We start from the raw sequence: 26917 nt of genomic DNA, 5'->3' as shown, positions 1-26917 counted from the left end.
GTCAGACCAGTAAAAAAAGTTGACTAAAACAGTCTTCAAAAAAATGTTTGGTCTTGACTAGAACTTCCATGTTCAATATTGATGAATTTAATTTCTCCATAAAACAAAAAATATTATCACAAATTAGAAGTATTAAAATAAAATGTCTTTGTGTTTCCCATGAACAACAACAACAATAAAACCCCATTCTCCACAGCAATGATTGGACATAGTAAGCAAAGGCATTGTTTAGTTTGATAATATGAATAATCAATGTAACAAATATTAAAATTACCCCTTCTAATATTAAAATATACTTCTTATGTTTAATAACTGGTAGCTGTTTAGCACAAAGGGAAGATGGTGTGGGCAAGCACTTCAAGAGCACTGATCTTTTTACCTTAACATTTAGTAGAAATTTTACCTGTAAGATTTAAATGTTCATTCTCTCAAGCTATGTGCATCTAGTAAGAGATCAGAAACATCTGCGTATGAAAATATAAGTCATAATAAATGCTTATAAAGGATTCTAAAGATCTATTCCCACACTGAGAAGGGTTAAATATTCTAAAGTCAGATTTGAAGGAAGGAGAATGACATTCTTAAAGGGATGTAAGTGAGCTAAGGTTTATGCTTCAGCTTTCCAGGGACTGTGCATTGTCATGCTTCTTGTGCCTCCCCACTTCTAAACCATGCACTTGCTTTCATTAGATTATTATGTTTTGCCTTCTTCTTCCCATGGGCATTTAGGACTCGGAATTTTCTAAATCCTGAGGTTTTTGTTTGCAGGCTGTGGTCTACCTCAGTACTTCCAATTCTCTAATATGGCTTTAAGTGTGAGTCATTTCTTTACTGAAGGTGAGATCTGTAGAAGAGAAGGATCCCAAGAGTGAGAGGCTGCAGATCAAACAAAATTTTCCAGAGTGAGCATCTTCCTTTTGCAAGGTCAGTGTTCTGAAGGTCTCTGGTAAGTTTCAAATGCCTGATAAAGGTATCACTGAATCAGGTTTAGTTTAAGCAGTCCTGGAAGGATCAGACAGAGGACTTACATAGAGGTAAAGGATAATTTGGAAGGAAAGTCTGTTGGATAGTTTTCTCTTAAATTTTCTGTGAACATAATCATTGTCAAAGTCTGGGTTGAATGCATGAGCTTAAAGTTGATTTATGAAGCAGTTTCAAAGTAAAAACTATAATAATAATGGGTAATTTCAGAATATATATATCAAGATGGGTGTTGTATGGTGACTCAGTGATAAAATTAAGCTTGTAACCTAACAATTAATAAGTGTTTCTGGTCATTTTTTATTTAACAAGATATAATTTTCTGTCTCTTTCAAGAGAGACAAAATTTGGGATATGTCAGGAAACAATAGATCAATGAAAAATCCAGACGACTTTGTGAAAAATGAAGAGCAAGGGGAGAAAATTTAAAAAAAAAAAAAAAACATTAGTAGGAGAGAAAATTTTTTAAAAATAGTTTGATCATAGTTAGGGAAACATTATCAATAACTTAGTCTATAACAAGACAAATGGTTGAAAACAGGATAAACAGGAACAAATCCTTATTTTGAAATTAGAACAGGTTTATTAGGAGAAATGGATAAGTCCAGCAATACTGAATCAGAGATTATGGAAGAAGTAACTAAAATATTGATTCTGGAGTCATGGGGTTTAGAAGTTTGCCACATAAAAATGGTAAAATAGATTTATTTTTCTCTTAGAGCTTACAGTTTCTTAAAAGAGAGCTGAGAAGAAGCTACAGAATCTTAGTCTAGCCTAGTGAATTGAACATACATGCTAGAGAGAAAATAAACTACCTTATGAAGAATCAGTCCTATAGTAACCTGTTGAGTGATCTTGAATAACTTATTTATGCTTGATAACTTTTTTTAATCTATAAAATACAATAAATAGTTGGAATAGGTGATTTTCAGTGACTTTGCATCTCTGAAATCATGAATCTACTTGTATGTGATAACTTTGTATTGTGATATAACTTTATTCCTGGAAAGGTAAATTATTGTGCTCTGAGATATTTGATTTTGAAAAGTAGGATAGAATTAGTATGAAAGGATCCAGAGGAACCGAAAATGGAAAAAAGAAAGTGATATCTTAGGAGAAAGCCTTTTTCTGGGTAACTTGGCACTTCCTCTCAGTGGGAGTAAAGGGCATTCCCCAACTCCTTGGAGGCCAGCCAGGATGTAGCTTAAGCCAATATGATAGTGTTAGCAGTGATGTGCAGGGAACTGAATTGCTGGAGTCAATTTCAAGAAGCAAATAGATTACAAAACAACACTGGGTAGCTTTAACACATCTCTCTCACCATTGGGTAGATCTTCCAAATAAAAGCTGAACAAAGAAACTATAGAACTCAATAATATAATTAATGATTTAGACTTAATATATATAGAGTATTTAATCCATTATCAAGTGAATTCACCTTACAGAAGCACATGAATCCTTCTCTAAAATACACCTTATATTACACCACAAAGTAACTCCCATCAAATACAAAAAAAAAAAAAAAAAAGATAAAGATACTACCCTGTGTTCTAGCAGATCATAATGGAATGAAACTAGAAATCAATGATATGAGAAACAATTTTCTGTGTCTGAGAAGAAACTTTTTAGTTTGAATTCATCCCATTTTTGTATTCTTGACTTTATTTCTTGCACTTTAGAAGTCTTGTTGAAGAAGTATGGGCCTAATCTGATGTGATGAAGATTTGGGCCTACTTCTTTTTCTATTAGGTGCAGGGTCTCTGGTGTAATTCCTAGGTCCTTGATCCACTTGGAGTTGAGTTTTGTGCATGAGATAGGAGTTTAATTTCATTTTGCTACATATGGATTTCCAGTTTTCACAGCACCATTTTTTGAAGAGGCTATCCTTTCTCCAATGTATGTTTTTGGTGCCTTTGTTTAGTATGAGACAGGATAAGATAACAGTATTTATGTAGGTTGGTCTCTATATCCTCTATTCTGTATCATTGGTCTACATGTCTATTTTGGTGCCAATATCATGCTGCTTTTGTTACTATTGCTCTGTAGTATAGGTTAATGTCTGGTATTATGATGCCTCCTGTTTCACTACACCATCTCTCTCACCATTGGGTAGATCTTTCAATCTCTACTGGGCCTCTTATTTTTCCAAATAAATTCATGATTTCTTTTTCTAGTTTCACAAGGATGTCATTGGGATTTTAGTAGGAATTACCTTAAATCTATAGGACAGTTTTGGTAGTATGGTCATTTTGACAATATTAACTCTGCCTATCCAAGAGCATGAGAGATCTTTCCATCTTCTAAGTTCTTCTAAAATATCCTTCTTTAGTGTTCTGTCGTTTTCTTTATAGAGTTTTTTCACCTCTTTTATTAGACTGATTCCCAAGTATTTTATATTTTATGAGGCTATATTAAATGGGGTAGTTTCCCTAATTTCTCTTTCAATGGATTTATCACTTATGTATAGAAATGCATTTGATTTATGGGTATTGATTTTATATCCTGCTACTTTGCTGAATTCATTTCTAGAAGTTTTCTAGTGGAATTTTTGGATCTTATAAATATAAAATCATGTCCTCTACAATGAGTGATAGTTTGAGTTCTTCTTTCCCTATGCACATCCCTTTAATTTCTTTTGTCTGTCTGATTGCTCTGGCTAGAATTTCAAGAACTATGTTGAATAGAAGTGGTGAAAGAGGGCATTCTTGTCTTGTTCTAGTTTTTAGAGGGAATACTTCCAATTTTTCTTCATTTAGAAGAATGTTGGCCTTGGGCTTAGCATAGATAGCTTTTACAATGTGAAGGTATGATCCTATTATTCCTAGTTTCTCTTGTGTTTTGAAGATGAAGGGGTGCTGCATTTTACCAAATGCTTTTTCAGCATCTTTAGAGGTAATCATGATTCTTGTCTCTAAGTCTATTGATGTGATGTTTTACATTTATTGATTTCTGTATGTTAAGTCAACCTTGCATCCTTGGGATGAACCCCCACTTGATTGTGGTGCACTATCTTTTTAAAATGTTTTTGTATGCAATTGGCCAGGATTTTATTGAGAATTTTTGCATCAGAGATATTGGTCTGAAGTTTTCTTTCCTTGATGTGTCTTTGTCTGGTTTTGGAATCAGGTTAATGCTAGCCTCATAGAATGAATTTGAAAGGGATCCTTCCTTTTATATTTCATAGAATAATTTGGGGAATGTTGGTATTAGTTCTTTTTGGAAGGTCTTGTAGAACTTTGCTCAGAATCCTTCTGGTCCTGGGGGTTGTTTGGTAGGCTTTCGGTGGCATCTTCTATTTCCTTGCTTGAAATTGATCTGTTTAAATTGTGTATGTCCTCCTGATTCAATTTGGGTAGATCTTATGTTTCTAGAAATTTGTTGATGTCATTGAGATTTTCTATTTTATTGGAGTATAATTTTTTCAAAATAGTTTCTAATTGTCCTCTGTATTTCAATAGTGTCATTGTGATTTTTTTTTGTCATGAATTTTAGTAATTTGAGTTTTCTCTCTCCTTCTCTTCCTTAGCGTGGCTAAGAGTTTATCACTTTTATTTATTTTTTTTCAAAGAACCAACTTTTTTTGTCAGTTTTTTCAATTGTTTATTTTGTTTCAGTTTCATTGATTTCAGCTCTGATTTTAATTATTTCCTGTCTTCTACTAGTTTCGGTGTTGATTTGTTCTTCTTTTTCTAAGGCTTTGAAATTTTGACTTTTTATTCTTTTAATAAATGAGCGCAATTCAATGAACTTTCCTCTTAGCACTGCCTTCATAGTATCCCAGAGAATTTGATATGTTGTAGTGGTGTTCTCATTTACTTCTAAGATTTTTTTTTTATCTCTTCCTTGATGTCTTCTGCTATCCATTGCTCATATTGAGGTGAAAAGAGAACTTATTGTATAGGAGCAAATTTTTACCACACATAGATCAGATAAAGCATTAATCTCCAGGATACATAAAGAACTCATAAAACTTAATACAAAAAAACAAACAATCCAATCAATAAATGGGCTAGGAAACTAAACAGACACTTCTCAGAAGAAGATACACAATCAATCAACAAATATATGAAAAAGCGTTCGACATCTTTAGTAATTATAGAAATGCAAATGAAAACTACTCTAAGATATCATCTCACCTTGTCAGAATGGCAGTTATCAAGAATACAAGTAATAATAAGTGTTGGAGAGGATGTAGAGAAAAAGGTACACTCATACATTGCTGGCGGAACTGCAAATTGGTACAACCACTTTGTAAAACAGTGTGGAGACTACTCAAAAAATTTGAATGAAACCACCATTTTTGACCCAACTATGTCACTCCTTGATCTGTACCCAAAGGAATTAAAATCAACATACTATAGTGACATAGCCACACCAATGTTTATAGCAGCTGAATTCACAATAGCTTAAGTGTGGAACCAATCTAGATGCCCATCAATAGATGAATGGATAAAGAAACTGTGGTGTATATATACAATGGAATATTACTCAGCATTAAAAGAGAATAAAATTATGGCATTTGCAAGTAAATGGATGGAGTTGGAGAAATAAGCCAATCCCAAAACACTAAATATTTTCTCTGATTAGTGGATGCTGGTCTATGATGGGGAGGGGGCATGGGAAGAATGGAGGAACTTTGGATTGGGCAAAGGGGAGGGTAGTATGGGATTATAAGGGTATGAAATATGGTAGAATGAGGCAGACATCATTACCCTAGGTACATGTATGATTCCACAAATTGTGCATCTCTACACCATAAACAATCAGAGAATTGAATTGTTGCACTCTATTTGTGTACAATGAATTGAGATGCATTCTACTGTCATGTACAACTAAGTAGAACAAATTTTTAAAAATTAAAAAAAAAGTGTGAAGAAGCTGTCCATACTTGCTTCCTCCAGGATAGATTGCTCTGTCCAAGAGCCCCCAGATAGTTGTAAAATGGGGAAGCAGTCATACTCTTGAATAAAGGATCTGCATGTTTTAATATGTAAATTTAGACTCAATTTTATTATCTAAATAGACCAGAAAGTATTTGATAAAAGAGTCATGGAACTGCCTTTTTTCTCTGAGTCATGGAAATCTAACTTCAATAAGCTAAAACAAATGGGCATAAGAATATGAAATAAAGTTACTTTATGAAAACAAAATTTAAAAGCATGTATGTATAAGTCCTAGTATAGATCTAAATGTATATGTCAATCACTTGATGTACTTTCTTTATGCAACCAAAAGATACTGTAATATGAGACATAGGAGATGGCTGCCAGCCTAAGACAATCAATGTTTTCCAATAATTTTTTTATTTTTTTTTGCAAATAGGAGGCACACTCTACAATAAAGGAAAAAAAGTACAGTAAATAGATAAACCAGTAGCATAGTCATTTGTTATCATTATCAAGTACAATGTACTATACCTAATTGTATGTGCTGTGTTTTATATTTACACCTGGAGGTGCAGTAGGTTTGTTTACACCAATCTTACACAGATATGTCAATGATGTGTTGCACTATGACATTAAGATGGTTACAACATAACTTGACAATAAGAACTTTTTAATATTATGAATTTATAGCATTGTATATGAGGTTATCCTTGACCAAAACATGGACAATGGTACTTGGTATGGTCACAGGTTTTAATAGTAGTCATTCTGACACCTATGTTTGATTTCCAAATTTGCTTTTCATTTGCATTTTATTAAGGACTAGTGATGATGAGTGTTTTTATAAGTAAAATTTCACACTCATGTATCTTCTTCAGAATATATCTGTTCAATATTTTTGCTCATAGTTTTTATTAAGTCATTAATTTTCCTGTTAACTATTGAGAATCCATTATACATTCTGGACACAAGTTCTTTACCAGATATTTGGTTTGCAAATATTTTCATCCAGTTTCTTGCTTGTTTTTATTTTTTTCATTTTGTTAACATTATCTTTTGAAGAGAAAAAGTGATTACTTTTTAGAAAGTATACTTCTATTCTAAAGTTTTAGAGTTTTTGGTTTTTTATTTCTGTGTTCAATTTTGAATAAATTCTGCTAATGGATTGAAGTATGGCTTGAAATCATTTTTTGAGCATGAATATATTCAATTATTCCAGTATCATTTATCAAATGATTATCCTTTTTGTGTTCTTAACAAAATCCCATATACACATATGTATGGATTTATTTCTGTACTATTTGTCTATTTTTACAGAAGCACCTTGCAATATTGATAATTACAGCTTTATAATAAAACTTTAAACCAAGTAATGTTGTTCATGGACTTAATTCTTTTAAAATTTGATTTCCCTTGCATTTTCATATGAATTATATAAATGGGTTTCCAACATCTGTCAAAATACAAAATAATGAGAAGAAAGTCCTGGGAAGGTATTTTCCTGGGATTATGATGAATCTTAGGTTAATTTGGGAAGAATTAACAGCTAAAAAATATGTGTTTTCTGACTCAAAAAAATATCACTCTCCATTTATGTCTACAATTTCTGTCTCAATTTTGTGTAGTCTTTAGTTTATATATTTATTCACAAGTATTTAATATTTTATGATAGTGTAAATGATATTTTATGTTATAAAATTTCTATATATTGATTTTGATCTTGAATCTTATGTTATTTTAGACATACCAGTAATAAAGATCTAATTAATCTTTTACAGGAAATACTATATCTTCCAATATTACCATGCAGTCACAAGAAGCTCCAAGACAGAATATAAGATTTTATATGTCTAAAATCATCATCCTTGTCTTCTGTTCGGTGATTCTAATAACTGTGCTAGCCACAGTTTTAACAGGTGAGCTGCCTATTTCTCAAATATACTCATGTAACCTCTGCTATGAAATATTTTATTATTTATAAATTTCTCATATTAGTCAAGAACAAGGGATGATTTCAGACCAAACTTAATCCTGACTTTTTACATACACTCTTCATCCTATGATGGGCTTATGTCCTGATAAATGCATTTTAAGTTGAAAATACCTTATACAAAATATGAACTTAATATACCTAACTTATAAACATCATAGCTTAGCAACACAGTCACTGTAGAGTGTTCACATTTGCTCTGATAACTCTTGTGGTTGATTTGGAGTTATGGTTCACTGCTGCTGCTAAGCATAGCAAAAGAGTATCATAACCACAAATCACTAACCTGAGAAAAGATCAAGATTCTATAAAATATGCCAAATATTGTGAGGACAAAATAATATATGTGAAGTCTCCTTGTATTACTGATTTAGTTCTTACCAGGTAAGGGTTTTAGTGTGCACTATAATCACCATACTGCTTCCTTCGCCAAGAAAGACTCAATGGAAATAAAATACAAGAACTAAAACGTATGTTTGATGAGATAGTTAACTGACATTTAACAATATCCCAACAATTTTTACAACCTGCTGTGAGGTACTTATCTCACTGTGGACTAGTAACAGTTTGTGGAATAGTGCCTAGCTTAAACCATAAACATTCATAAAAATCTTAATATTTTATTCTTAGCTACTTCTAGTTGATGGTTATGCCTGTAAGAATGAGTTTTGAGTTCGAGGTGCAAAACATTTGCTCTGTTTCTGGTTGTGCAGCGTGTGCTGATGGGGTCAGATGTCAAAGTCCTAATCACAATTGACAACTATACATACATAGATAAATGGAAGGAAAACATGGTTGCTCTCTTATTAGCCATGCTTTTTATGTGAAATATAGATTATTAATATAGATTATTTTTATATTTTAAAAGCAAAATTTCCTCTTCATGATAGTAAACTAAGAACTTATATCTTTCTAATAATTAAAAACATTTTAATGAGGTATTGAAAAACATATACATAACTACACATGTATGTAGACATCATATACAAATGTATATATGAATTTCACTTGACCACATGCATTAAGTACATATATAATATAAATATATAGTAATTTATAGAAATAAATGTTCATGTACTCTTTGTTTATATATAAGTATACACATATATATAAATTATTTTATACAGATATAGGCAAATTTATCAACTTTGTTCTATGAAATAAGTACTATGACAATATATACCTGAATATATGTATCATTATATATTTATATGTACACATGTGTGTATACAAAGACACATGTATAGTATATAAATTTGTACATATATTAAAGCTGTGTGGATAGAGAGTGGGAAAGAAAATACAGTTATTGTTTGAACTAAGTACAAAGCTAGATATTGAAAAATAAGACAAATATGATTCTTATCCTAATGAAACTAAACCAGCAAGAGAAATAAATGTGAGTCAAATAATAAGAATAATATTTCTATGAAGAGGATATTAAGTAAAGATGTCGAGATAAATTAATAATTTTGCCAAAGAGACCCTGGAGTATATTACATGAATGGGCTTTAATATTTCCATTGAAGCACTTTATAACCAAATCACTTCTTCTTAGTGATGGAACAAAAGTTATAATTTTATACCTAGCTACAAACTAGTTAATAAAAATGTTACTCAGGTAATAATAACATGGATAATACCTATTGAACATGGAAAGACATAAATATTATTAATATTTTTACTTAGTTTAAATTATAGCATTTAAGAAAAGACAGCTATTTAATTCTTCCAAGCAAATAATAATAATATTACATTAAGTTGTTTTATAAAATAAAATATATATTTATGAAATCTTTTATGCTTTACAAGATACTCTAATGCACAATATCTCATTTGGATTTCAAGGAGTGCAGAGAATTAAGCAAGTAAAGGATTATGATTTTTTTAATTTTGTCATAAGTGAGGAATTGGCAGTCAGAGGTTTAAACTGATTATCTAGACAGCTAAGTCGTTTACAACCTGATTTTTTTTTTTTTTTGCTGTTCTTTACTACATCAACAATATTGCCTCATTCTGAACAAGCTTACTTTCTGTGGTTTATGAAAAATGAATTCCCTTTAAGTTGTTAAAGGATTTAATTTGCTTTCAAGCAAATTTACTACTTAATTTGCTAATAAATTTGCCACAGAATTTACTATTCAGTCAGTGCAATCCATCCTCACAAGGTACTCCTAATTCTCCCTCATCTCCCTCACTGGAATTTCATCAGTGGAATTCACACAAACCCTCATATTTGTTCCCTGCTTCAAGTTGTATCAAAAATATTTCATTAGGGGCTGAGTGTGGTGCATCTCCATTAATGCCAACTACTCAGGAGGCTGAGGCAGAAAGATCATAAATTCAAAGCCAGTCTGGGCAACGTATTGAGGCCCTGTCTCAAAATATCAAAAGGGTTGTGGGTATTACTCAGTGGCAGAGTGCCTGCCTAGAATGCTTTAGGCCTTAGGTGTGATTCTCAGTACCAAAGGAGAGAGAGATATTAACAACTTCATTGTTAATCAAGTCATCTAGTATCTAAGATATCAGTTTCCTTATCTATACAACAACTGATTCAACCACATAACTTTTAGGGTCACTTACAGTGCGAAAAGCTCCTTGATTCCCTAAAATTATCAACTCAAATTAAGGAATATTTGCTTTAACTTGGGGAAGAAAGGAAAACATAATGAGCTAATGGTACACATATTTAATGACTGATTTTTTTGCTTTGGAATAAAATCAGGCTTTTCCTACTTAGTAGATGTTGATGCTTAGATTAAAATAATCTGCAACACAATATTAATGATCTAAACAAAACTAAAATAAAAATTATTCATGTACTTAAGTATACTTGAGAGGTATATGACAGTTATATACCCAGGTATGATATAATTACATATATTCATATTAATTAATAAAGAGAATAAGGTCTGAGATATGAATCATCAGGCAATTACATCATTATGTGAGCATTGCTGAGTGTTCTTACACTAACCTAGATGGTACAGATCAGTTACTCAATGTGGCCTCTTGATGCAATCATGAGATAAAGTAAAGACAACATAAAATCTTATGGGATAACTATCATATATATGGCCCATTGCTGTCAAATGTCATTATGTGGAACAAGGTTTTTTCTTCCTCCACCATATGTACATACATATGCAAATACATTGTTCAGATATGTTGGCATATGCAGTAAAGAGACACAAAGTAATCATCAGATGCTGAAATAGAGAACAGGAGACAAAAATGGCCATTGAAACTATAATGTGCAGATCCTAATGTTCTATCAGAAGTAGACAGCACAGAAAGGAGTAAATTCTGTCAGATTGGGGCAGGGGAAATTCATAGAAAAGATGATTCCTCAACAGAACAGATTTTCTCAATATACTTGGATAGTTTATGGTTGAATGAATATGGCATTTTTTTAACTATAAGTTTAGGAAGGAAGGGTGCATTGAGGAATGCTTGTCAGCATGAGCAAAAGCCCAGATGTTACATAGAGTATCATGGTGTGTATAGAAACCGCAAGCTGTTTTTATGGAAAAAATCAGATAAGCAAAAAAAAAAAAAAAGTGATACAGAGAGAATAAAGCTACAAAAATGAACAGATCAAATTCTGATGCATTTTTCATTAAAGTTTAAAGAGAAAGATTATAACCATCATTTAAGCATAGGGTAAGCAAATGAATACTGGATCAGGTGCATCCTACTTACTTGACTGGTGTACTTTAATATGAACACAAGTCTTTCTCCAGAATGTGTTTTCCTCTAATATATTTTTAATGTATCAATATATCATCCATCTAACACATATGACACTATCTACCCCTAATTTGTAGATAATCCTTTAGTTTAAGGTTGAAAATTTTTAGCATGCTTAAAAGCAACACTCAGTTTTTGCCCATCTCTCAGGCCTCGGTTTCCTCTTGCTCTCTATATTCAATTGTACTGGTTTTCTTCTTTTCTCAAGTGAAAAGTCATCCACTTCAGAGACTTTGCTCATTGACTATCTCTTTGTTGATAACACATTTAACCCTTTCATCGAGTGAGTTCAATGCAAACTTAAAAGTATTATCTTAGAAGTCCATTCCAATCCCCACCTCTGAATTACAGAAGCTCCCACTGGCACATGTTCTCTGAGCTTTTATCACTATTCCATCTATATATTTTCTTGTATTTTTTTTAAGAGAGAGAGAGAGAGAGAGAGGAGAGAGAGAGAGAGAGAGAGAGAGAGAGAGAGAGAGAGAGAAAGAGAATTTTTTAATATTTATTTTTCAGTTCTTGGCGGACACAACATTTTTGTTTATATGTGGTGCTGAGGTTCGAACCCGGGCCGCATGCATGCCAGGCGAGCGCGCTACCGCTTGAGCCATATCCCCAGCCCGTATTTTTTTTTTTTAATTTATTTTTATTTGTTCTTTTTAGGTATACATGACAGTAGAATGTATTTTCACAAATTAAAAATACATAGAGTATAGCTTATTCTATTTAGAATCCCACTCTTGTGGTTGTACATGATGCCGAGTTACCCTCGTCCTGTATTCAAATAAAAGATTAGTATATCTGATTAGTTCTACTGGTTTTCTCCATTTCCTTCATTTCCCTAGGATAGTCATGTCTGATTAATTCTGCCGTCTTTCCTATGCCCCGCTCCCTTCCTTTCATTTCCCTTTGTCTAATCCAGTGGATTTCTATTATTCCCCTACCCAGCTTCATTTGTTTGGGGTTGGCATCCACAGATAAGAACATTCGACCTTTGGTTTTTTTGGTATTGGCTTATTTCACTTAGCATGATATTCTCCAGTTCTATCCATCTACCAGCAAATGCCATTATTTCATTGTTTTTTATGAGTGAATAATATTCCATTCTGTATATATACCATATTTCTTTATCCATTCATCCATTGAAAGATGCCTAGATGATTTCCATAGCTTGGCTATTGTGAGTTGAGCTGCTGTAAACATTGATGTGGCTGCATCACTGTTTATGTCATTTTTAAATCTTTTGGGTGTAGACCAAGGAGTGGGGATAACTGGGTCAAATGGTAGTTCTATTCCAAATTTTCTAAGGAATCTCCATAATGCTTTCCATAGTGGTTGCACCAATTTGCAGGCCCACCAACAATGTATGAGGATAACTTTCTCCCCACATCCTTGAAAACATTTAATATTACTTATATTTTTTATAATTGCCATTCTGACTGGAGTAAGATGTAATCTCAGTATAGTTTTAATTTGCAAATTTGCATTTCTCTACTTGATAAAGATATTGATCATTTTTCATATATTTTCTGACCATTCAAATTTCTTCTTCTGTGAAATGTTTATTCAGTTCCTTTGCCCATTTATTGATTATTTCTTTTTCTTTTTTTAATTTTTTTTTAGTTTTTTGTATATCCTAGAAATCAATGCCTTATCTGAGGTACAGGTGGTAAAGATTTTCTCCCATTCTGTAGGATCTCTCTTCACATTCTTAATTGTTTCCTTTGCTATGAAGAAGCTTTTCAGTTTGATCTCATCCCATTTATTGATTCTTGATTTTACTTCTTAAACTTTAGGAGTATTATTGAGGAAGTTGATTCCTAAGCTGACATGATGGAGAGTTGGACCTACTCTTTCTTCTATTAGGCACAGGGTCTCTGGTCTAATGCGTAGGTCATTGATCCACATAAAATTGAGTTTTGTGCAGGGTGAGAGACAGGGCTTTAATTTTATTCTACTACATATGGATATCCAGTTTTCTGAGCACCATTTGTTGAAGAGTTTATCTTTTCTTTAATGAATACTTTGTCTAGGATGAGATAACCGGATTTACATGTGTTTGTATCTCTGTCTTCTATTTTATAGCATTGATTTTCTTTCATGTCTGTTTTGGTGCCAATATCATGCCATTTTTGTTAGTATGGTATTGTGATGACTCCTGCATCACTTTTCTCACTAAGGATTGCTTTGGCCATTCTGGGCCTCTTGTTTTTCTAAATGAATTTTATAACTGCTTTTTACATTTCTATGAAGAAGAATATCATGAGAATTTTAATGGGAATTGCATTAAATTTATATAGCACTTTTGGTAATGTGGCCATTTTGATAATATTAATTCTGCTTTATTCAGGAAAATGGACAAAATTTCCATTTTCTGATGTCTTCTTCAAGTTCTTTCTTTAGTGTTCTATATTTTTTTATTGTAGAGTTCTTTCACCTCCTTTATTAGGTTTATTCCCAAATATTTCATTTTTCTTGAAACTATTGTAAAGGACATATTTTCCCTGATTTCTCTTTCAGTTTATATATCATTGGTGTGTAGAAATGCATTTAATATATTGGTGTTGATTTTATACCCTGCTAATTTGTGGAATTTGTTTATGAGTTCTATAAGCTTTCTAGCTGGGTTTTTTTTTTTTTTTTGGTTCTTCTAATTACAGAATCATGTCATCAGAAAATAGGAATAATTTGAGCTCTTCTTTTCCTATTCATATCCCTTTAATTTCTTTCTTTTGTCTAATTGCTTAGCTAGGGTTTCAAGGACTATGTTGAATAAGAGTGGTGAAAAAGGGCATCCCTGTCTTGTTCCACTTTTTAATAGGAATGCTTTTTATTCCATTTTTTTTTTCATTTAGAATCATGTTTGCCTTGGGTTTAGAATATATAGCTTTTACAATGTTGAGATATGTTCCTACTATTCCTAGTTTTTCTAGTGTTTTGAGCATGAATGCATGCTGAATTTTGTCAACTGCTTTTTCTGCATCTACTGAGATTATCATGTGATTCTTGTCTTCACCTAGGAAAAGCCTTGAATATATGAGCAATATCAACATCTACATGAGTAGCATCTATCAAAGATTTTTTTTCAACCTAACAGGAAAGAAAGTACAACAATTTAGGAGCTTATTCTTTGGGGAGGGTGAAAAACAGAGTGATTAATGAATTCCCCATTTTTTCAGGGTCAAATGTCATCTGGTGAATTTAACTCATCTGGATAGATAAGTGTTTTAAATCAAATTCTCCTTTTTCTTGGAGCAGAAATTTTAGTGATTTAAAATCTGCCAGTACTTAATATTTTATTAAATTATTTTTAGTTAAAAAATGTGAATCTCCTACTGAACACCCACCATGCCTGGATGATTGGATCGGTTACCTTGGAAAGTGCTTTTATTTTTCTGAAAATACAACCACTTGGGCAGCAAGCCAGAACTTCTGTGCCTCTCATGAATCAACGCTTGTTGTATTCAACACCACAAAAGAACTGGTAAGAATGATTTTGAAATATGAGCATATTTCAGAGGTTGTAGCTAATATGGAGAAAACACTGGCAATCCAAATAGTCCAGAAATGTCTGTCTTACACAGCTCAGAGGAGTTGCTATTTTTCACATTAACTCAATAGACCATAACAGAGAAACTGTTAAGGTGAGACCACAGGTAGTTGAGGTCTGTTCAACCTTCACGATACAAATGAAGCAAAATTCAGGACATGATTTCCCTCAATTGACTTTTTTTTAAAAAAACATTTATTTTATTTATTTCTTTTTATGTGGTACTTAGGATCGGGCCCAGGACCTGGCATGTGCTAGGCTAGTGCTCTACTGCTGAGCCATAACCCCAGTCCTTGTAAATTGACTTTTTAACTGGAAGTAGGGATACTTAGAAATAAGGTACTACATGCTAGTCATTTTACCTCTGTTGTATGTTTTGTCCAACTTTTCATCACTATTACAAAAAATACTTGACAAGAATATCATAGAGGAGGAAAGATTTATTTGAGGCTCACAGTTTTACAGGTCCAATCCATGGTTGGCTGACTCTATTGCGGGGCCCAAGGTGAAAGAGCACATAAGGATCTGGTGGAAGAAAGCTGCTCAGCTCAAAAATGCCAGGAAATAGAGTAGAAGAGAATGAAGAACCATGCACAAGAAATAATCCCCAAGGACAACCCCCCAGTGACCACTTACTCCAGTATGCCCCACTACTGTTCTACCCCATAATCCACTCAAATCATTCACCCATCAAATGGATTAATCCACTGATGAGTTTACAGCTGTTACAACCCAGTTTTTTCACCTCTGAACAGTTACATTGCCCAGCACATAAGCTCTTTGGAGTACATTTTTAGATCCAAACCATAATATTCTACATAGAACAATTTATATGCTACTGATAATTACCAAAAACAGCCCAACTGTTCTTCAAAGATGTTCAATCACATAATTACAAAGCTCTACATTTTCAGGTGGAAATATAGCACCAAAATTCGAGGAAAATCTAAAACCCTTTCCATTGTTCAGACCTGGAAAACTAATAAAACCTCAGTAGAAATAATTATTTACCTATCAATTTAATACCAAATGAAAGTTGTCTATTATGAAACTCTATTAGAACTAATAATAAGAAAAGAATCATGAAAAAAAATCACTTGATGAATACATTGGAAGGAATAAATGAGTCAGTATAACCATGATCTGGGTGCTTTGGGTACGCAGAAAAGGGTGAACAGAGAAACTTAAAAACACACCACTCAAACTTCCTCCAAAATAAAGACAATAGAAATGTATAATGCCATAGGTGATGGGACAAGAAAAGATAAGAATTTAGGGAATAGGGGATAATATTTAATAAGTATACTTATTAAAATAAGTATACTTATTAAATATAATAAATACTCATTTTTATCAAGAATAGTCAAGGAGGAATTGAACAATTTTGAAATTGATTTGAAAAAGATTTTTAAAAGAAGACATTAGGATGGTTTAAAGATGCAAATGAGTCCCACATTCCACTGAAAATAATTTTTGTATATATATATATATATATATATATATATATATATATATATATATACATGCATGCACACACACACATATATTCATAAAAAATGTTCAACATCTTAAACAGTCAGAGAAATATAAGTCAAAACTACACAAATTTCCTTTTATTCCAGTTAGAATGAACATCATCCAGAAAACAATAATAAATGCTGGTAAGGATGTGGGGGAAAAAGGAACACTTATATACTGTTGATGGGATTGGAAAATTAATAAAACCACTATGGAAATCACTATGGAGATTCCTTAAAACACTAGGAATAGAACCACCATATGACCCAGTTATACCACTCCTTGATATTAATCCTAAAGAATGAAGTCTTCATACTATAGTGATACATACATATTCATGTTTATAGTAGCACAATTGACAATGGCCAATCATGTATCCTAGATGGCAACTGATGAGTGGTACATATACACAATGGAGTTCTATTCCTCAATAAAGAAAAATTAAATTTTTTTATTTGCAGGGAAAATGGATGGAATGTAAGAGCATTATATTAAATGAAATAAACCAAACTTGGAAAGTCAAGGGTTATATATTTTTCTCTCATATGTGGATGTTAGAGAGAAAAAAGCTGGGAGATCTTATGAAAATAAAAGGGAGACCAATAAAGTAGAGGAAGTGAAATAGGTTAAAAAAGAAAGGGAAAAAAAGAGGAGGTTCTGGGGAATTTAATTGGCCAAGTTGTATTCCATGCATGTATGGATATGTAACAATAATTATATATATATATATTATATAATGATAATATATAATTATAATGTATAATTATAATGTACCAATAAATAAAATAAATAAATAAATATGTTTTTATTAAAAACATTAGAGATTTAGCCAGGTGTAGTATTGCACACCTTTGATCCCATCTACTCAGGAGGCTGAGGCAGGAAAAGCCAAAGTTCAAACCCAATTGGGCAACTTAATGAGACAATCTTAATGGTACAGTGCTTGCTTAGCATGTTCAAAACCCTAAGTTCAAAAACTAGTATTGCAAAGGAAAAATTAAAAAGAAACAAGGAATGAAACAAACTAACTAAAAGAAAAAAAAAACAGTGGAGATTTTAAAACATGCAATATTAAAAATAATTTTATGCCAATATATTTTAAACAGTAGAAATGGATAATTGTTTAAATAAATGTTGAGACAATCTATAAATTGGAAGAATAGACACATTTTTAAAAAACAAAAGAGTAAAAAATGCAGCTTATAATGTTTAAACCAAGTAAAGATATACAAAATTCAACACAATTCAGAGAAGGTAAAAGAAAAAAGACCAAAAAAAGATGGTAGTCAAAAACTTAACATTAATAAATTCAAATATAATATCAATCACAATACAGTATAAACATATTTAACCCATCTCTTAAAAGAAATGATCAGATTGTTTTTAAAAGCAACCAAAAAAATTCTGGCTATGGGCTACTTATAGAGATGTACTAAATCATCTGATTGCACACAGGCAAGTGTATACATACACACATATCCACATACACAGAGAGAGACAGGGAGAGAGAAAAGGTGAGAGAGGTGGGAGGAGAGGAAAGACAGAAAAGTTAGGGACTGCGTGAAGGAAAATATATGAAAGCTACTCTTATCCAAACCAAACAAAACAAAAAACTCAGTGGCAATTAAATATAGAAAGATTTACTGGCAAATTTAGTCAAGCCTTCAAGGAAGAGATAATCATTGTCTTATTTAAACTCTTAGAAAATTGAACAGAAAAATAAAAACTACACAATGCAATTTACTACCAAAGTTGTTACAGAAGTGGCAATATCCCTGAACTAACCCATAGACCAGATAAGGACAATGAGACTTCTAAGATCTTTTCTGTATTTGGAAGTCTCTATTTCCATGAAGAGCATAATGAATTAGATGAAAGAAATTTCAAGAGAATCAGGCTTATTTGATATTTATCCTGAAATTACTTTATTAAAGCATTTCCTAGAGCGATATTCAGACCATTCTCAATACTGGATTGGACTAAGCAGAAAACCAGGACAGAACTGGCAATGGATAGATGGAACCAGATACAGTGGTTGGTAAGTTTCAATATATAATTTACACAAATAACTCTGAAGCCCCTAGCCATTTCTTACTTTGGAGAAAACCAAGTTGCAATCTATTTACACCATTCTCTTGGAAGATTCTTGGTGGTAAAAACGAAAATGATCCCTGAGGGAAAAATGGTAACACAAATCATTATGCAAATAACTTTATACCTGTAACATGCCACACAATGATTCATAGTCATTATATTATTTGACCACCACAATAATGCTGAGGGGTAATTAAATTTATTTTCATTTTACATATGAAAAAACATTGATGTTTAGAGATCTCAAATAACAGAATATTTAGAATGCATATCTAAAATGTTTGGCAATGAAGCATGCACTTTCATCACATATAGATTATAGTTTGAGTAGCTACCTTTTAGGCCAGTAAAAAATATGAATTTAGTTTGCTTTTTATTCAAGCAATTATTGTATTGTTACAGTAAAAACTCATAGCAAATGAAATTTCTCTCTAAAATTTCCAACCATTATTCACTAATTCTGTTATATTTTTTCTTATATTTTGTTTCAGGTTTAAAATTTTTGGAATTGGAGAATGTGCCTATCTACACAAAATTGGGATTAGCAGTTCCAGTGGCCATTTGTTTAGGAAATGGATTTGTAGCAAACCAGTCGCATATCTACCATGAAGTTAAGACACCATAAATATAAGGCATTATATATCAAATGTAGCTTTTATTCATACTGATATATGTTACATTAACATAAATATACCTGAAATTCATGGTCACAAATTTTAATTTCTGTTTCACTTCAAATCTCCAAATTCATTTTTATAAATCTATTTGATTCTTGGCATTCAAAATATATATATATATACATATATATATGTATATGTATATATACATACATGTACATTTCTATATATGTGTGTATATTTTCACATACTTGAAAGCCCTAGGGTTGTGGTATAACTCAGGGTTAGAGTACATGCTTAGAATTCACAAGGCTCTGGATTCAATTCCAGCACCACAAAAAAGTTTCCAAATCACTTTGTAAATAAAATTTCGAACATGTAATGGATTAAAATATGAATGAAAAGCTTTAGTTACATTTTAAGATATTCTGTGAATATTTTGATTTTATAAATTCAGATTAGTGTCATTTAAAATGGCTGCTTCTTAAGACTAGAGTCATCAATACTAGTTATCTTTCAGTTTTGCAATATTTGCACTACTTTATAAGACTTAATCAAGTATGTAGTGTAATTCATACACAAGAACTTCACAGCAAAGTAGAAAAAAATTGTATTCAGATTATCATGTGAGAGTCCTGTGAGTAAACAGGCTCAACTATTGATGCTTTATCTGTGAATCCCAAGGATCTATTGCCTAATGATAATATGAATGGTACAAACTGGTGTGGGTAGATAGATAGGGGAGTGTTTGGACTTCTCCTATTCGAGAAACCCTCTTTAGAGGACATTATTTTCATGTTTATTCAAGGTTAATAGTATCTCTAATCTTAAAGTTGTGAAGTCTATAGAATGCATCCTATGGATGTTGAATGTATACTCACTAATTATAATTAAAGTAGTGGTAATAAGAGAATGCACATTGGAGAGAGACTAATAAGAATTTAGGGGAATAACAGTAATGTCTCATTCTAGTGTTTTCTATTATACAAAATTTTGCATCTTTTCATCCTCTTTTCTCACCCTCATTTTTACTTTTCTCTTATTTCTTACTTCCAACCCCTCTTCTTTAAAAACATTCTTTTGATCATTTTAATCTTAATAGGAATGTAGGAATTACTAACCACAGTTAAATAGGTGACTAGGCAGTAAGAGACTAAAACTGAAACTCACCATTGCATGAATTGTAAAACTCAGGACTTTGTTCTTAAGGGGTTGTATTGTATTGTATTATTACTCCATTTTAATATACACACTCCCCTGTATAAAGCATAAATACAGCTATTTTTTTTTAAACTGGATTATAAATAGTAGTGACAAATATCTTAGCATTACCTTTACACTTATAAAAGCAAAGGAACTATTTAGATGAACCTTAAGCATTTAATTACCAAATGCTGCAAAAAGTGGAAAATTAAATGCAGATGACATATGAAGAGGTTCAGAGGTATTATAAAGAAGAAATAAAATGCCCAAGGAAATTATCACAGGGAAAATATTTTTAAGTTGACAAGTAAAGAAAACAAAGTTTTTCTAAAATGAAAATTCACAGACAGAATTTTACAAGCAAGTGAAATTCACCTGTGAGGTTTCTCACAATTGATAAAAGATGCTAGTCAGGAAAAAAATGAAGATTGGAAAGAACGAGACCTGAAGGTAATAAAAGACCAGGTAAATTTGAACAGGCCCGGATTTAAAGGGAACTATATGCCATACTAAATTTGGTACTCTATGGCAATCTAAAGTTACTAAATACTTGTGAATTAAATAGCAATATCTACAAATATTGTTTAGAATAAGAATGCTTGGAATTTTATGAAAAAAATTCTTGTGACTTAAGAAATCATTTAGAAGTCTTTTCAATATTCCAGAAGAAAGAATAATATCAGTGCCAGAAACAATGAGAGTGAGACTGAAGTAATGGATAAGGTTAGAGACTTTGAAAGATGAATCCAGAAAATAAGGTTAGAGACTTTGAAAGATGAACCCAGAAACCCAGGATGAGAAGCCAAGAGGAAAAATAGATAATCAGAGTAAATTCCACATTTCTCAGTGGTGCTATTGCTTGATGCTTTAGACAAACTGAATTGTAAGAGGCTATGGAAAATCTAGGTGAAAATGTTTAACCAGAAGGAGGACGTATGGTCTAGAAATAAGGAAGTCAGGGCTGGATATGTGAAACAAATGTAAACCAAGTAAGCAGCAAGAATTTGAGGTGTAAGCATACATGATGAAAGGAAAGATGTACCTGGTAGCAAAGAAGAGACAATTATTGACTCAATGAAAATAAAATTTTCCTCTTTCTTCATACACAGTTATTTCTTGATTTCTTTTTTTATTTGATCCTGCTTCCCTTGCTTTTTAGATGAGGTCAACTTATTTTAGGTTTGTGCATTTTTGAGAGCTGGACTTGTGCCAACAGGAGCATTAGTAAAACAACATGACTTTAGAGAAAAAAGTGTGTTCCTCTATGTTTGCAGAAGTATTAAATAAGAGCAATGAATATTTTTTCAAGAAATAAATGCTATAATAGTCTGAAATACTGGCTTCACAATTCTTCTAATGCTGAATAGTCTCTGAGATAAAGTAAGAAAGTATGTGAATGTTTCTGTGCTTTTTCAAGTTATAGTTTGCAATTTATCTGGTCATTGTATTAGCTCTTCCTAATAATGCAGCAATAATGTCAAGAATCCCTTTGTGTAACTCCTGGCTTTCATGCCACATAATGCTGAAATACTGGCTTCACAATTCTTCTAATGCTGAATAGTCTCTGAGATAAAGTAAGAAAGTATGTGAATGTTTCTGTGCTTTTTCAAGTTATAGTTTGCAATTTATCTGGTCATTGTATTAGCTCTTCCTAATAATACAGCAATAATGTCAAGAATCCCTTTGTGTAACTCCTGGCTTTCATGCCACATAATGCTGTTTAACACTTGTTAATACAGATTTTTAAATTTTTGACTCAAGTTCATTAACCAATGCTAAAATAAAATTATTTTAAAAACAAATTAAGACTGTTGATATTTTTTGAATACAGTCACAAATATCCCAATAACTCTCTTGGAAATAATGGAAAATTACACATGAAAATACATATCTCTAAAATTCTGGAAAGATAGCATCTAAGGGGTATAACATTTTTATATTTGATTAGGCTTCTAATTATATTACTAGATAAGATAATCATATAATAACATATACTCTTAAATATAAGTTTATAAGTATATAATACTATTAAGCATAAAGTATAAAAATAACTTGTTTGTTTTTATACTGATTACTGGAAAACTCCAGGTGTTCAAAAACAATCTAAATGTGTCTTTTGATGGGAAATAGTAATAAATAGGGGGATAATATTCAGGAATACAATCTTATTGTATCTAGAGTGAATATAAGATATTTCTTTGACTTGAGATATACTTATTCGGAAATGACAACGCTAACTCAATTATGTATATAGTCTCTATGTGTATATGCTCCCAGAATAGTATTTAAATACTTATGAACAATTTGAAGTTGATATTTTATCAATTGATCATTTTGAAGTTCTGATTTTGATTTGGATTAAAAAATAACCCATATATATCTTACATGGACTGACTTTCAATTGCTAAAGTGTCCTATGTACATTTTATCTAGTAAAATATTTTTAAAAGTATAACTAACAAACCTTCAGCTAGTTGAAGCAAAAAGAAAAAAAGAGAGAAAGAAAGAGAGGACTGGAATAAATTAGGTTTTCCAATTTGTTGCCATAAAAACAGACACAAAAAAACAAGGGAACAGAACAAAGAGCCCAGAAATCCAGAAGTCCATGCATTCTGGATAACTGATTTTGGATCAAAGTGTCATGAAAATAACGTGGGGAAAGGACACTGTCTTCAATAAGTAAGAAGAGTTGTGTCCAAAGAGATGAAAGATAATAAGTGTTGGTGAAAATATGAAAAGGAAACACACGTTGTTAGAATATAAATTACTGTGGCCATTATGGAAAACAATATGAAGTTTCCTTAGAAAATTGAAAAAATAGAACTATCATATGATCCAGCAACCCCACCACTGGGCATTTATCCAAATGAAATGAAATTATTATATCAAAGAAATATCTGTATGCTCATGCTCATTAAAGCATTACTCACAATAGCCAATATTTGGAATCAACCTAAATGTCTATCCATGGGCAAATGGTGTTAACCATGGATTTTGTCTGTGAAACCGCTGTTGACCGGTGACGAGTTCTTGCTTCCCCAATGTTGAAGAATAACACCAGAAAGCACACACCGAGGCAAGGTCAGAGTAGAAATTAGAAATTTATTAAAGGACAGCAGAAAAGACTTCTCCCGGAGGAAGAAGGGGACCCAAGAGGTGGGAATCCGTGGAAGGGCTGTTCTTTCCCCTTTTTATAGTTCTTTCAGTGATGGAATGTAGGTTGGAGGCCTACAGGTGGGCTTAATTATCACCTTTTGGGATGGGCTATCTCCAAGTCTGTTGGGGCTGTTTCCTGAGCTCCATTAACATTTCTTTGAGGTGGACTTTGGCCTAGGGCCTTTTCAGGACTTCATTAACATTCCATGAGTTGTCCTGCGTTTTCCCTGAGTCATTCCCAGCATGGCCTCCATTTTAGATTTCACTCGATATTAGACCCAACTTACCTAACTACACTGACTACCTAACTTTAAATCTGGCTTCATTCCCCCCTCTAATTTGGGAACTCCTTACTGCTGTAAGGATGGGGGGCGAAGAAAATCTCTCTGGCTTCTTCAGGCTGAAAAGGGACGGTGTGGGGCAAGCAGTTTGGAGTCCCCCTTTAAAAATCGGGTCTATCGAGTGGTCCATGATAGAAGTCTGATTGAGAAGTAATAGACTGGAAGGCCATTTGAGTGATGGGTGGTCTATAAGAGAAACAAGAATTCATTAGTACTGGAACCATATTGATGCAGCAATAAATGCCATAGCACAGGAATATGCCAATGAGTATGATGGCAAAGACAAAGACTAACAATGTTTTCCACCAGGAAGTACCAAGAACCAGGAGCCAAGATATTGTTTCCATGACAAAGTTGCTGAGGACATGGCTTCTATCTGAGCATGTAAATCTTTAAGGATATTTGTCACATTGCCAGAATTGTCAGGGATGTAAACACAACATTTAACTTTTAGGGTTACAGATGTCCTTTTCCTTAAGATACAGTTTAATAACTTAATGTCATCTGATCTTGCAAAATCCTTTTACTAGTATGACCTCTGTGTCTAATAGAGAAATCTTTAATTCTGTTACTTAGGGCTGGATAACTATACTAGCAAATAAAGGCCTTGAACTAAAAACTACTCTGGCAGTTCCTTTTGATAGTTATCAGGCATTCCTGTCTGAGAATCTCTTTTGAAGCCTCCAGTTTACTTATTTATGGAAGCTACATTTAACTATTATTTTATTTAAAAATGCCCAGGAATAGCTGTGTTTTGGCTTTGACTGTCTTTGCTAAGTGTTTAAGATGAAGCAAGTCAAACTGACTTTTGTTTCTATCTATTGTTAACAGTCAGCTGAGTTTCCTTGGGAGTCCTCGGGAACTTTACAGCAGCTTCTCAGATCTGCTAGTGCCATTTGCGCTAGGATGGGTCCAGGCCTTGCTTGACCATGTGGCTTCCCTCGGAAGCATCAGGGATGTCTCCCTTTTCTGATGACCCTCCTCTTCACAGCAAATGCACTGATTGGCTTTCTGTCCTCCACTGGTCTCATTAATCTCCCTGATCGGGAGGTTATGTGGCCTAGAGTTGCAAAGCTCTTTGGAAAAGTCCCCTATCCCCTGACTCAGACTGACTCAGAGGGCAAGAGCCAAATTTTAATTTTAAAACTTAATCTTAAACATCCAGCAAATAAGTTTTAACAGCCTTATATTAAGAGCACTGGGCTTTAATGTCTATCTCTCTACCTGTAGGTGATAACTCCTTATCTTACATTAACCCAGGTTGTGAGTTCTTAAAGCAGTACCTCTGCAAAACAGGTAATCTTTAAGCCATTTTGAAAACCACAAGATAAAATTATCAAGAGTAAAAACATATTTAGTTCATGTAATAGCTACCTTGAATTTTGGTGGAGTTATACATTATATCCCCTGTTTGAGATCCTAGTAATCTTGACAAAAAACAACTTTTGGGCACAACTTTAAATGTACTGAAATCTGGCCTACTTCTTCCATACTCACTTTCACATGCATAGAGCCTTATCTCAAGTAAGGTGGGGCTCTTCATAGATCTTAAATACTATAGTTCTGAAACTGATCTTTGCTTTTTAGACATCATTTTACAAAGCCTACATAAATTGTTGTGAACTTGAGCAAACATAACATAATATCACATCTAAAACATGAATTAAAGAAAGGCTGAAAGCTTCTAATCTTTTGTAGAAAAGTAGCAAAGTACTGTTGTGTTTTACAATAAAACCTTTACATAGATTAAGCCCTCAGTAACTTAAAAATACACTTAAGTTGTATCTCAGTGTAAAAAGGTAACATAGAACTGTACATATCTTATTGATAACAAGCCCAGTTATAGAACACAAATGATTTAATTATATCTCCAACATGTCTTTCTTTTAAGCCTAAAATTACCATACAACTTTAGAACACAGCTTGATATAATGCTCTTTCTAAAGCTTCTACCTAACAGACTTGTATACCTGGAAGATGTGAACACATTAATAGCACCAATTACATTGATGTTTTTATATTAACCAAGTTTAGCTTTTAAAGAGATAACATAGCACAATTCTCTAAAACAATAGCACTTGTTTAACCAGCTGTTTAATTTCTTTAAGATTACTTGCTCAAAAACTTATACTTGTAAGCAACTTACACAGACCTTCTTTATATCATTTACTTAAACTCTTTTAATTACTTAATCATATAGACTCTTATCCAGAAACACATTTTCCCTCTATGAAATCCATACCTAGAACCTTCTAGTTTCTTTTTTATCTGTTAACCTCCTTCTGTTCACATTTTGAAACAATACTTGTAAATTTTGAATTTAATCAGATTATTTTATACACATCAACATTTTGTTAGGTTTTATTTTTGAACACCTAGAAAAACTTATAATAAGCTTAATTTTAAAGACATCTTTACTTTCATCTGTTTACCTAATTTAAATTGAGCCATTTGAATCACGTGAATCAAAGATATTTGGATCCATTTTTAAAATTTTTCATGAGCGCTCCTCATCTGTCAATTGGCATATCACTGCATGATATATGAACATACATACACACATACAGACATACAACATGTAACACAAGTGTAACACAACACAATAGTAAAAGCCTTGTTGCTTTCTCAGGTGATATCTCATTGCAATGTTTAAAAAACTCCATAGTTGATCAAAAATAGAACTTATCAGAAAAACATTAACTTGTCTGTAGGATCAAAATCATGAGCTCAAAAAAAAATACAGAATCTAAGAAAAAAAGCAAAAGTCCTAGAAAAAATTGACCGGCCTGTAATTACTCTTTGGTTTAATCTAGTTTGAGTTCCCATAAAAA

The 26917-nt window shown here is 32.4% G+C and overlaps 1 protein-coding gene across 1 annotated transcript in view; it reads left to right on the top strand.

Annotated features, from left to right (window-relative positions):
* Clec2a (C-type lectin domain family 2 member A) overlaps window positions 1-18717 on the top strand; it is a 49034-nt gene extending 30317 nt beyond the window's left edge. The window contains exons 2-3 of the mRNA XM_076855327.1: window positions 14922-15091; window positions 18610-18717. Of these exons, the coding sequence (XP_076711442.1) occupies window positions 14922-15091; window positions 18610-18717 (278 nt within the window). The remainder of the gene's footprint in view (window positions 1-14921; window positions 15092-18609) is intronic.
* The last annotated feature ends 8200 nt before the right edge of the window (window positions 18718-26917 follow it).

This window comes from Callospermophilus lateralis, chromosome 4 (assembly GCF_048772815.1).
Source record: "Callospermophilus lateralis isolate mCalLat2 chromosome 4, mCalLat2.hap1, whole genome shotgun sequence".
In the NCBI taxonomy this organism is placed as follows: domain Eukaryota; kingdom Metazoa; phylum Chordata; class Mammalia; order Rodentia; family Sciuridae; genus Callospermophilus; species Callospermophilus lateralis.
The sequence above is the reverse complement of the archived record's forward strand: the minus strand, read 5'-3'. Positions and strand labels throughout refer to the sequence as shown.